Source organism: Myotis daubentonii, chromosome 12 (assembly GCF_963259705.1).
Source record: "Myotis daubentonii chromosome 12, mMyoDau2.1, whole genome shotgun sequence".
Taxonomy (NCBI): Eukaryota; Metazoa; Chordata; class Mammalia; order Chiroptera; family Vespertilionidae; genus Myotis; species Myotis daubentonii.
The window spans coordinates 20,620,533-20,633,224 of record NC_081851.1 but is presented as its reverse complement, the minus strand read 5'-3'; the positions used below and the strand labels follow the sequence as shown (position 1 = coordinate 20,633,224).

The window sequence follows — 12,692 nt, the reverse complement described above, 5'->3', positions numbered from 1 at the left end:
GGTCAGGGGTGGGCAACCTTTTTGTGAGTGCGTGCCAAAACCAGCAAAATCTCTGACTCAAAATTCTTCTGCGTGCCAACCCTAATTTTTTGAGAACATGTTATGCCTACTTGGTATCTCTTAAGGTGCACATATGTGAAGAACCTTGAAGAAATAATAAAATTCATTTGAGTAACAAAAACACAGTATATGATGATGAAAAATACATTTATTTTTTAATGTATACATGTACACTGATAGTCTGACAGAAAATGTTATGACTCTGTTTGATATTATCAGTGGAACTTTTGCTGCTGCATCACTGATGACAGAGATTTTACATCAGGTTTCTATTTCGTGACCTTCAGGGATATGCATGAGCTACTACTTTCATCCGTCAGGCTACTCCTATTATGAGACTTAACAAAATTCATCACTGAGAACAAAGATTCACAATTGTAAATGAAAGATTATAAGAGAGGGTTTCGCGTGCCAGCAAAAGTTACTGGCGTGCCATGTTTGGCACGCATGCCAGGGGTTGCCCACCCCAGCACTAGGTCCTAGGGGATGAAGTTCTCTGAGCGGTGTCTGAACAAAGTGACATACAGCACAGGGCTTTAGAGCAAATGCTATAATGATGGCAGCTCCGTCGCCCCTTAGCAGGCCTAACGCCTTGGAAAGGCCGTAGGGACTCACACATCACAGCTCAACCCACATCATAAATGCCAGAGGAGACCCTTTTTGCAACAGAGGCCCAATCCCTCCATCCTCACAAGAAAGCAACACAGCGTCAGGCCCTCTCTGTGTTGGAGGCTTCAGTGGTGCCCACTCAAGCCACTGAACCTAGCAAGCGACTCTCCACCGTCAGCGAGTCACTGTGCTGGCAGCAGCACCGACACAGTAGCTGAACATCAGAGAAGGGCACAACATGAACCGAAAACTGCCCCAACAGTTTTACACGTGGCGACAACAGCCTGTCCTACCAAATGTAGGCGGTGCAGCTTTGATTTCAGCTGCACGTTCTCCTCTTCAAGCTCATACAGCTTATCGACCCGGGACCGAGCGACAGTCAGCTGCTCCTGGAGAAGGCTCTTGATGTCCATTAAGGTGTAGTTGTCTTCAATTAGCTCCTGGTCAGCAAGAACACACATGAGAGCAATGAGGTTAAGGCCCCTGGTCATGACAAGGGCTCTTCCAGGCACCTGGACCCAAACCAACAGCCTAGTGGTGACCCTGCTGCCATGGGAAGTTCTGTCTCCACTTTTGAGCCCCTGCCCTTCTCCATTAGGCCAAGCCAGATGGAAAAATCCCCGAAGCAAGACACTATTTAATTTCGGGAAGGGAACACTGTGAGAGTGTCTGACATGTACAGCCTCGGGTGGTTAAATGAGTGCACCTGGACAAGTGTGGGACTTGGCTGAGCCCCTTTACTTAAGAAGGAAGGGGTGGGGCTGAGAGTCCTGGGTTTGAGGACTGAGGCTAGGCCTCTCACAGTCACTCCACTGATCTTGGTTCTGGAACAAAATTCAGATGAGCTTTTGTTCAATATGCACTTCCTATTTGAACATTTCACACACCTACTCTCAGCAGTTTCCTGGAAATGAGGGGTCTGTAAGACACAACAAACAAGTACTATGGGCCTCTGTGTGTCAGGCACAAGCTGGGAATGGAACGCAGTGGCTGGGCCCTCGAAGGCCACCTCATAGGAGTCCATGGCACTTACTCCTATCCCAGTGCCCAGCACACAGGGGAACCGTGCAGTTCATTCCCCTCATCCCTGGTCCTGCCCTCCAGAGTCTTCCCAGCGCCACTCATGTCTTAGGGGGCTGAGTCTCCCCTGAATGTCCTCACAGTTTGTGAGCACAGATACACATGGATGTGTCTGTTTCTCTCAGGGAGCAGTTTTCCAAGGCTTGCCCCACTCATGGGTGCGGGCCAGTAGCTCCTGCTTATCCATCACGTGTTCATTTCCCCACACGGGCCAGAACCCCGGATTCTTGGTAGAGGGGAAACCGTATACCTACCGCCAGTGGACACAGCTCTGGTCAAAGCCTGGCAGCAGGAAGGGTTTGGTGACTGACTCTGGCTTCACCTGGCGGCCCCCTCTCTGCCTGACCCTGGCCCTGCACTAGGTGCTCTCTGTCTCTGCCGCATTCACTCTGCACAACAGCCCCCAGAGGGAGGCAGGGACAGTCCCTTCCTACACACGAAGAGGCTGACTTGGGTCAATTAAGGAATGAGCCCCAAGTCACAAAGCCAGCCAGGGGTGAAGCTGGGCTTGAACTCAGGCTGGAGAGCTCCAGACCTGTCTCTTCACTGCCCTCAGCAGCCTGCACCCCATCCTCAAGGAGCCCGGACTAGTATCAGCGATGTGAGCTGGAGCACATGGAGGGGCTTCACGCAGGAAGAAGGCCCAGCTCTCCCTCTTTGGCCACTGCCCCCAGCATTCTGATCTAGTGTTCCAGCCGGTCTACCCACCAGTACTCACCAGTATCACCATAATCCCAGGCCCTGAGTTCCATAGCACAGCCTGCCCCTTCACCCTTACAACCAACTCCTACCCAGCCTTCAAAACCCAGCCGGAATTGGGGGCGTGAGCACTGTCCTTGCTGATCCCTGGGCCCCGGCACATGGGCCTCGGAGAACAGTGTGACTCATTCTCTATGTGGCCTGGCCTTCACGGACCACTCTATTTCTCTTGTAATTCATTTACTAATGCCATGTGTAAGGCATTACTAGTTTCACAGCAAAATTATTAATCAATATGAGAAATGTTGCTGCTGTTATCCAGAGGCACACACCTTGAGAACACGAAAAAGGGGTTCCCACGGGAAACCCTGCAAAAGCCCAGAAGCTCCCCAGTGCCAGGAGCGAGTCTTGCTTTGTGTTAGATCCCCTGCTCCTGGCGCAGGGCTTGGCGCCACACAGGCCTTCAGTCACTGCGTCCGCATGACTGGGCGAGGCTGCTTGGACAGGCCCGGAAAAGACACGGAGACAGAGGCTGAGCCCTGAAACCTACCCCCATCCACGGGGCAGAGTGTTGGCTGAGATGTGGGCCTGCCTTAGATTCCCCGTGTGCAGGAGGCTGCGGAGGCGGCAGCCTGGGGAAGCTTGCACATGACCTTCCGCAACCCTCCTACCTGTGAGTGAGGGTGCCCGTGCCCCACACCTGTCTGTGCTGCAGATTGATGCCCTTCATCACCAGTAGGGCCAGGGGACCATTTCCAGGACAAAGCCGAGAGCTGGCCTCCCACCCCCACCTCTCCTGGGCCGGGCTGCTTGGGCACAGCACCCAGGGCGCCTTCTCCCCAGGGGGTAGGGGAGTGAGCCACCAACATTCCTGGGGGAACAGACACACCCTGAGTAGGTGGGAGGAACCAACAAGCCTGGACCACAGTCATCCCCAACCCGCACCACCTGGCCCCGGGACCCCTGGGCCGGTCCGCAGCAGGAGAGCATGTGGAAGTCTCCGGCCAAACTGCCTGGCCCAGCGCACCTGCCTACCAGCTGCTTGGCCAGGAGACGGACAGCCTGTGCTCCCAGACCTGTGCTCCTCTCACAAGCTTCCTGCTGGCAGCGGGATGATTTCTTACCACCCAGCAGCCCACTCAGTGTGTGCTGACATCCTGGTTTCACACCGCTCCCTCAGACTGCCTCTAACCCTGGGCTCAGCAGAGGAAGCAACATTCCCAAATCCTCAAAGAGAGGGTCCCAAACCCGCTGGTGATGTGAGCCGTCGGATGCATGGTCAGAGTGTCAGTAACCCTGCCTGGGTCTTGGTCTCCATCCACCCCCTCAGCCCTGACACCCTCCCCTGAACAGACCCATAACCTTGAGATCTGAGTAGGCTACACCATGGAGAGCTTCATATGGGACTTGCCCAAATACCATATATCTTTCCTATTTCACTGTATAAACCTCACGGACTAGCACAGTTATCTCTGTTTTATAGATGAGGAAACAGTCCTGGTAAGATTTAGTCATAGAAATTACAAGGAGTCTTAAAGAAAAAGATTAGTGAATAGAAAGTCATCACTACAGAATGAAGGAGGAGAAGGAAAAGTCCTAGAAGAATCAGGGCCTTTCAGCCACAATCTGAATCCTATTCCTTCCACTACCAGAGGGAGCCCAGGGGTCTGGCAGACAGTCTGCAGTGCAGGGAGAGGGCCAGCTGGGGAGGCATCACGGCTCCTCTCCACTCTTCCAGGACCCAAGTGCCCACCGGCCACCTAACCTGGGTCAGACTCACCTTCATGCGGGCTGCATAGAAGTCTATGTCTTTCTGCTTCTGCCTGAGGCCCATCTCCAGCCTCTCCACGTGCCTCGCCTTCTCCCTCAGGGAGTCCAGCTCAGGGAGGGGGGCACGGGCAGCCTGGGCTCTGGCTGCCAGCTCCATGTTCTGGGAGGTGGGCAAAGGCAAGGGACCTGGCTCAGGGCACCCTCGGGGCTGGGGAAAGGCCCAAGTCCCTGCAGCCCCAGGAGAAGCCAGGGGCGGCCAAGCTGGTCCGTGTGCAGGCCCCTGTGTGGGGGCCCCACATGCTCTCACTGCAGCATGTCATCCCCCAGCAGCTCCCAGGACAGCTGGCTCTCAGGCAGCGCTGCTTTGAGCGGGAGGGAGAGGTGTCCCAGGTCATGTTCCTGGGCCTGTGGCCCCGGTGACTGGGGCGTCCCAGCCCCCCACCCCCGGCCCACATGATAGGCCTCCTGCTCACATTGCGCCGGGCCTCCTGCAGCTCCAGCACCAGCTGGTACAACTGATGCCTGGCGTCCGCCAGCTGCTTCGTCTTCTCCTCCCTGGGGGCGATGAGAACACGTGGTGAGGGCTCCTCAGAAGCATCCGGAAAGCCCACCACCTGGGAGACCACAGCAGGGAAGGAGGGGGTCCTGGCTTCTAGGCGTGAGGAGGGCGTCTGCACGTGGGGCTGCAATAACGCTCTGGAGTCCAAGGTGAGCTTTAAGTTGTCACTTCAGCTCTCAGACTACACCACAGACCTGAGCTTTCCTCTGAGGTGCGGACAGGGAAGGAGCCCCCAGAGCCACTGCTCCCTCCACAGCCAGGCAGGCAGGGAGGCCCCCTGGCAGGGAGGTGAAGGGGGCAGCTTCCCAGATACCGGGCATGGTGCCATCACCAGCTGCAGGAAAGGGGGAGCAGGCCCACTGGACGGGACAGGAGAGACACATCCTCCCTCCAGCCAAGAGCACCCACACTGGGCCCGAGGCTGAGCGGCAGGCTGCTGCTCTGAGTCTGACAGGTCTGGACCGGACGGAGCCCTACAGGCCCAGCAGAACCCTGATGTGCAGGCCTGGGGAGGGGAGGGGGCGCGCTAGCCCAGGCCCAACAGGGTCCCAGCTCAAAGCAGAGCCGCAGAGCCCCGTCACCCCAGGGCACTGTGAGAGCTGCCCGGTTTGCTGCACCGCATGGCAGTGAACCACATGTGCGAGCAACGGGTGGTGACACAGGGCACAAGAGTGGAAAGACCGGGTCACTGGGGGACTCACAGCTCCTGCCTGACGCCGTGCAGTGTGGCCTTGGTGTCCGCCAGCTCCACAGCCAGGGGCTGCGTGTCCTCGCTGGGGCGGCTGCTGGTGTTCCACTCCTGGGTCATGGTCACGACTGGCTACAGGAGGGCAGACAGAGGGGTCTCACCGGCATGCTCCTGTGCCCGGCACAGTGCCTGCACTAGAACGTGGTAAAGAATGACCAAAAGATGGAAGAAAGTAAAAGAGAAGATGGCAGCCGCGACTGCAAAGCCAGGAGGGAGGCAGGAGAAGGTGGGGAGTTTTTAAGAAGCGAGGATATATTTAGTGAGACAGAAGGGCCGAGGGCATGGATCAGGCTCCCCAAGCTCAACCTCTGTCCTCACACAGGTGTCTCAGGGGACTGGGCCTGCAGGGAAAGTGCCCACGCCCTGCCCCCTCAGAAATGGGCCAGGAGGACAGACAGTGTGCAGGCTTGAGAGTAAGTCAGGATGAGGAGCGCGGCCATAACTAGGGCCCCAGACCCAGGCCCCTCCCCAGCCATCCCCCAGGCTGTTGGGCCACCCGCAAACACACCTCCCTGCAACTGTCTCGTTCAGTTACGAGCCTCCTGAGGCAAAAAGTCGTGTTGCTGGAGAGAGACTCCAGCTCCTCCAGGGCCATGTCTGGGACCTCCAACCTCTGCATGTCAAACAGGCTCTCCTGGTGGCGGGTCACCTGTGGGCACACAAGGGTAAGGTGCTGCGGAGGCCGGGCAGGGAGCAGCGCTGGGGTCCCCGAGAGCACCCACCTACCAAGGCCACGCCCCCTGGGACCTAGTCCCCATTCTCCCACAGCTGACCCACCTCACTGACATTATTAACCCTCAGCCACCAAGTTCCTGTGGGGGCGGGCAGGCTCCTCAGCAAGTGCAGCCACACTCTGCAGCCCAGCTCTTTCCTCACACACCACTGCTGCTCTCACACTAGCTCGAGGAGGACACTGACTTCCCACCAGACAGCACTCCTCCCAGGGTGGGAGCTCCCTCAACTGTCCCAGGGATTTCAGTCACATCTATCCATGTGTCACACAAAGAGGGTAAGCCTTGGGAGTGGAGGGTGAGGAGGGATAGCATCTTATTCTCCAAATAAAATCTAACGTGAAGATGGCCAGGGATCAAACCTGAAACCCAAGTACATGACCTTGACGGAGAATCAAACCTGTGACCCTTTGGTTGGCAGTCTGACACTCTAACCACTGAGCCAAATCGGCTGCGGCCTGACCTCACCTTCTCAACCTGATCCCAGACCTGCTAAGGAGGCAGAAGGGCTGTTTCCATCCTTGTCTTCTCAGTTTGGGAAGGTGAGTGTTCGTGCACGTGGGCCTCAAAAGGGGAAAACAAATGGCAATCCACTGAGTGATGTGCACCACAAACGTTCTCACAATTTCCAGAGGGGTAAGTGGAGGTGGAGAGTAACTTAAAAAAACCCTGCTCTGGCAGGTTTCACTCAGTGGTTAGAGCGTCAGCCTGTGGACCTAAGGGTCTCGTGCTTGATTCCAGGTCAAAGGGCACATACCTCAGTTGATGGTTTGATCCCCAGCCCCATGCGGGAGGCAACCAGTCTATGTCTCTCTGACATCAATGTGTTTCTCTCCCTCTCCTTTTGCCTCTCCCCTCTTCACCCTTTCTAAAAAGCAGTAAAAAATATCTTTGGATGAGGATTAAAAAACCCCACACACACACAAAAAAAACCACAAGTAAAAAGGACCTTTCAGTTCCTCAACTGACATCCACTTTCTCACCTTTCCCACCTCACAAAGGAAACATTGGGATTCAGCGGGTCTCAGAGAATTCAGAGAAATCTCTGCCTGTGGCGAGAGGCACCAGAAAGGCAGGGATGTGGGGCTCTGAGGCTGGGCTCTAGGCCTCCCCGCCCCAGTGCTGGGGAAAGGCCTCTCATGTCCCAGGGGATCCTGGGACACAACCCAGCCACACAGCAGTCACATAAGCAGCTTTTAAAAAAAAATGTTTTACTTCTTTAAAATATGTTTTTATTGATTTGAGAGAGGAAGGGAGAGGGAGGGAGGGAGAAACATTGATGAGAAAGTGCCTCCTACACTCCCCCTACTGGGGATGGAGTCTGATACCAGGAATCAAACCATGACCTCCTGGTTCCTGGGTTGACACTCAACCACTGAGCAACACCGGCTGGGCCACAGGAGCAGCTTAATTAAAGGCTCGTGTTGCTCCTCCCCCAATTCTGACTCGGTGGGTCTCTTATGGGGCCCGGCACCTGAATGCTTGAGAAGCACCAATAATTCTGATGGCCCGTCCGCAGGGCCAGGCCTAAATGTGATTATCACTCAAGACCCTCTGGCTGCATTATAAACCCTCCCCCCTCCTTTATTTTAATTATCCTGCTGGCTGAGCAGGGAAACAGTGAGTAGCAAAGACCTAGTACCCGGATACATACATGTTCAAAACACAAGGACACACAAGGATAATTAAAAGGCAGAATAGCCCTACCTAGTTTGGCTCAGTGGATAGAGCATTGGCCTGCAGACCAAAGGGTCCGAGTTAGATTCCGGTCAAGGGCATGTACCTCAGTTGCTGGATCCTCCCTGGCCAGGCCCTGGTCAGGAAGCACTCAGGAGGCAACCAATTCATGTGTTTCTCTCACATTGATAGTTCTCTTAGTCTTTCCCTCTCTCTTCCTCTCTCTCTCAAAATCAATGGGAAAATATCCTGGGATGAGGATTAAAAAAAATAAAAAGCAGAATGGTCCTCAGGCTAACAGGTGGCCACTCACCATCATGAATAGCTGAGCGTATTTAGGACAATGCAGACTTCCCCTTGACTGCGACCAGTGGCTTCTCACTCCTGCTCCAGTGCTGACTCAGCACCCACCACCCATGGTGCCCATCAGCCCAGCCTGTCCCTGGCTCCGGCCTGGGGTATGGCAGCGGCCCCTGCCAGCCCCACACCTGCTCCTTTGTGCTCCTGCTCATGCCTTTTTCATGCCTTTATCTCAGCTGTCCAATCAGACTGAAGGCTGAGCCACATCCCCTAAGATAACTAAATCATACAAGGCTTCTTCTGGAGGGAGGAGGGGGTGTCAGGGAAATATACTTTCAGGTCAGTGCTGCCCCCACAGGCCCGGTTTCCGGGGAAACCACTTCTCTGATGTCACCGAGGTGCATGGCAGAGGGGCTGCCCTCAGTGCACAGCCCTCCCGACCCCACCCCAAGGCCGAGTCTACAGCGACAGCCCTTCTGGGACTTGGCAGCCTGTTTCTCTGCCACGTCCCTGACAGAAACGGACACCCTTTCCCCAGGAAGATCAGCCATGGGAAGCAGAGCCACATTGGCCAGAACACATTTTCAGGGCACATCAAACTCTGAGCCCAAGCCCCTTGACAGTACTCAAAACCAGTCTGGCTCCATATTAGGCAAGAAGAGGAGGCAAATGAAGACTTGATTTGGGTGTATAATTTTTTTTTGAATTTTTCCCCCCATTTTGTTTTAGCTTGCTGATGACTACCTTTCCAAACAGGTTCAATATGTCTCGTGTATGAAACCTAAAATTAGGAAAATCACTAGTGGGTGATGTAGTTTTTAAACTTTTCCTTGGTGGTGAGAGCCTGCCTCCTGCTTGCCACGGTAGAGGGGGTCCACGGCTAAGCCCCACAAAGCCAGCCTCACACCTACCTGCCGGATATGAGCCAGGATCCTGACCTGGGTCTCAATGTCAAGCTGTTGGATTTTTTCAATAAACTCCCCTTTCCTGTCGCACTGCGGAGGTAACGCGTGTTAATGGGAGCATTCTGCAAGCGAGGCAACCTGGGCCCACCACAGCCACAGAAATAGTTTCCAAATGAGCTGCCCACCCAGCCCCTGGCTTCCTCCTTTATAACCATCAGCTTGTCCTCCCTCCTGTCCCTGAGACAGAGGTTTCTCCAGAAGTTGCTCTGACCACCCACAGCAGAATCACCGGGGGAACTTGTGTTCAAAAAGCCCATCAGGTTGAAAACACTGGAGGTGAAGCACAGAAATCTGCACGTTAAACAAGCTCCAGTGACTCTTAAACCAGTAAAGGTCAAGAGCACCAGGGGTGACAACCTTCGTCTTCAAAGGGCCGGATGTAGGAACATCTCGGAGTCTGCGGGCCATTCAGTCTCAGCTCTGCCATGTGCTGTGCGAGCAGCCAGAGATAATACAGGAAGAATTGAGTGTGGCCCTGTGCCCATGAAAGTTTTTTCCAAAATCAGGGGGTGGTCAGATGGGGCCTCCAGGCTGGATGGAGTTTCTGGTCTTTGGTCTAGGCGTCCCTATACTGGGGACAATTTGCTAAGGGCACCCCGGGCTGAGGAATCCCCACTTGCTTCTTGCCAAAGGTGCCCTGGGAGTAGAATCGGCTGCCACCTAATGAGTGGTCCCTTCTCTCGGGAAGCTGGGATGTGTCATGTTGGACTGAAGGCAGCGTCCCTCCTACCTCACTCACTAAGGGGGAGTTTATCCCCACAAACCCACACACAAGATGGCCAAGGGCAGGCCCCCTCCACCCTTGCCCAAGCCCTACTTGGACAGCACAGCCCAGCACCAGCACCAGCATCTTCTCCATTTCCTCCATACTTTGTCCTAAATCAAAAGAGCAACATATTTAATAGACTCATCTTCTCATGAAATCTCACCGGTGATACACCACTTTGCTGTTGCGGGGGAAATCAGATAAGCTAAAAAAATTCATTTCAACCTGGGTGTACCCCGCCATCTGTTTTCTATGTATGGGCTTGTATATTATTTAAGCCAAATGAGAATTCTATACCTAAGTATGTGTGGTCCTTTCCCACTCAAATATGTCATAAATATTGTCCCATGATAATCCACGAACCCCAGCGTCAGCATCTCTTGTTAGTGTGTGCGGGAAGCAAGCCCAGTGGCAGAGAGGCATCTCCGCAGGCAGTGCTGAGTGGGCTCTAAGGTGAGGTGCACACAACTCTCCCTGTTCATTGTGCAGCATTGCAAATAGACAAGCCCAGCTTCACGCTGCCAACATCCTGCACATCTGTCCCGCCGCCCTCCTCCTCCCATTTCTGTCAGTGTTTGGCTGGAATGTTCCAAAGAAAACCCAGACAACGTAAGGCGTCACTTTTGTACAAAGGCCACAAACTTACCAGTTTCCTTCCAGAGGCTCAAGTTTTCAATGTTTTAATCTAAATCAGTGGTTCTCAACCTTCTGGCCCTTTAAATACAGTTCCTCATGTTGTGACCCAACCATAAAATTATTTTCGTTGCTACTTCATAACTGTAATGTTGCTACTGTTGTGAATCGTAATGTAAATATCTGATATGCAGGATGGTCTTAGGTGACCCTTGCGAAAGGGTCCTTTGACCGCTAAAAGGGTCACGACCCACAGGTTGAGAACCGCTGATCTAAATGATGCTAAACAACATCTCAGTGGCTAGTTTGTTTGGTTTTAGAAGAAAGAAGAGCAATTTATTTAAAAAGAAATTTAGAGAGGAAGGGAGAGAAAGACAAATCGATGTTAGAGAGATGCACGGGCTGCCTCCTGCACACCCCCTCCCACTCACCCCCATCCCCCCCAACTTGAGATAGAGCCGGAAACCCAGGCATGTGCCCTAACCAGGAATGAAACCAGCAACCTTTTGATGCACGGGACGATGCCCAACCAACGGAACCACCCAGGCCAGGGCTTGGAAGCAGGGGTGGGGAATGTCCTGCCCAAGGGCCATATACGACCTCCAAAATCATTTGGTCTGGCCCTCCCAAAGCATTAGGAGCGAGTTAATGAAATGTTTGACCAAATATAGCAGCTAATTTTTAAGTTGATAATTTGGTATGGCCCACGAATTATATACATACTCAAATGGCCCTTGGCAGAAAAAAGGTTCCCCACCCCTGGCTGCTGGTTCATAAAGCAGATTCTTATTTACCTCTTAAGGGAAAACTCATCCTTTAAGCTTTTCCTACTGCCGAATTGTCAGGAGGAAAGGCTTTTACCATTTCACTCTCTCACACCAACGTATGATAAGCCCGATTTCCCCAGACCCAGACCAACACTATCACACTGCTCCTTCTCAGCCCTGCCAATCAGGACCAAAAAATATCACACAGGGTCCCCTCAGACCATCCAGATCCAGCTCTTTGCAATATGCTCAGTAAGGGTGGGTGCTGCAGATCCAACTACTACGGTCAAAAACTCCCTTTGCTAGTAAGAGTAGAACTTCTCAGTCTTTAAATGGAATAATTCTCAAAGCCTTATGATTGTTTTTTCACTTGAGGCATTTCATTTGCCCCAAGAGGCTCCAATCCATAGTCAGTCATAAATAGAATCACAGCCCTGACTCACTTCTCTATTAATGCTGAGCTGATGATCAGCCACAATTTCAGTTTTGATAAAAAAGAAAGAGAACGAGCATAGGAGTGTTAACAGCCTCCAAACAGTCCCACTAAAACCTTTCCATGGCCACAGTGCTCTCGCCCACCAGCCGGTGTGCCCAAGTGACCGTCCCACCCAGGGTCCCCCCAGTCAGTCCCCACATGACAGGCAAGTGCCTCTTGTAAGCCCTTTGATGGATATTACAGGCACAGACCCTCCCAGCCATCACCAGCTGCTCTTCCTACATCGATTCACTTCCCCCAGGATTGTACATGGTGCTGTAGCCACCAGAGAGCTGACACATAAGCAAGAACGTGTTTGGAGGGCTCAGACAGCAGAAACAGAAGGCAGAGTTCACACAGAAAATCTTGATGTTCACAGCAGAGGGTCTAAGTGTACCATACTTTAGAATAACTCCAACAGCTCTGAGAATCTTTGTTCCCAGTCACAGCAGAGGAAAACAGCATTACAAATGCAAACACATGTAGGATAGGCCCACTGCTAGTAGCAAGACCATAAGCAAGGAGGAGACTAGAAACCCTGTACACACAGACACACACAGATACACACAGACACACATGAGCTCAATCTACAGTGTGAGGCGGCTCAATGAAAGAGCAAAGGGTTCCACTTCCTCAGCACCAGCAGTTACACACATGACAACCATGAGCCATTCATTCATTCATTCATTCATTCTATTCATTCGTTCACACCCATCAGGCATTAAGACAAAACTAAATCTGAACCAGAGCACTGTTATAAAAGCATAGAATTTCTGTTTGCTAAGTTTTGTTAACACGGGGTTAGAGGGGGAAGGTTTTAAAGGTAGAGAATTAATTTTAGAAAAAATCTTCA

General features: G+C 52.9%; 1 protein-coding gene across 1 annotated transcript in view; it reads right to left on the bottom strand.

Moving 5' to 3' along the window:
- The window catches only part of LOC132213862 (protein Daple-like), a 64,940-nt gene that overhangs the window by 38,182 nt on the left and 14,066 nt on the right, over window positions 1–12,692 (bottom strand). The window contains 7 exon segments of the mRNA XM_059660760.1: window positions 963–1,109; window positions 4,229–4,378; window positions 4,692–4,773; window positions 5,479–5,659; window positions 6,030–6,174; window positions 9,145–9,228; window positions 10,016–10,074. Of these exon segments, the coding sequence (XP_059516743.1) occupies window positions 963–1,109; window positions 4,229–4,378; window positions 4,692–4,773; window positions 5,479–5,659; window positions 6,030–6,174; window positions 9,145–9,228; window positions 10,016–10,074 (848 nt within the window).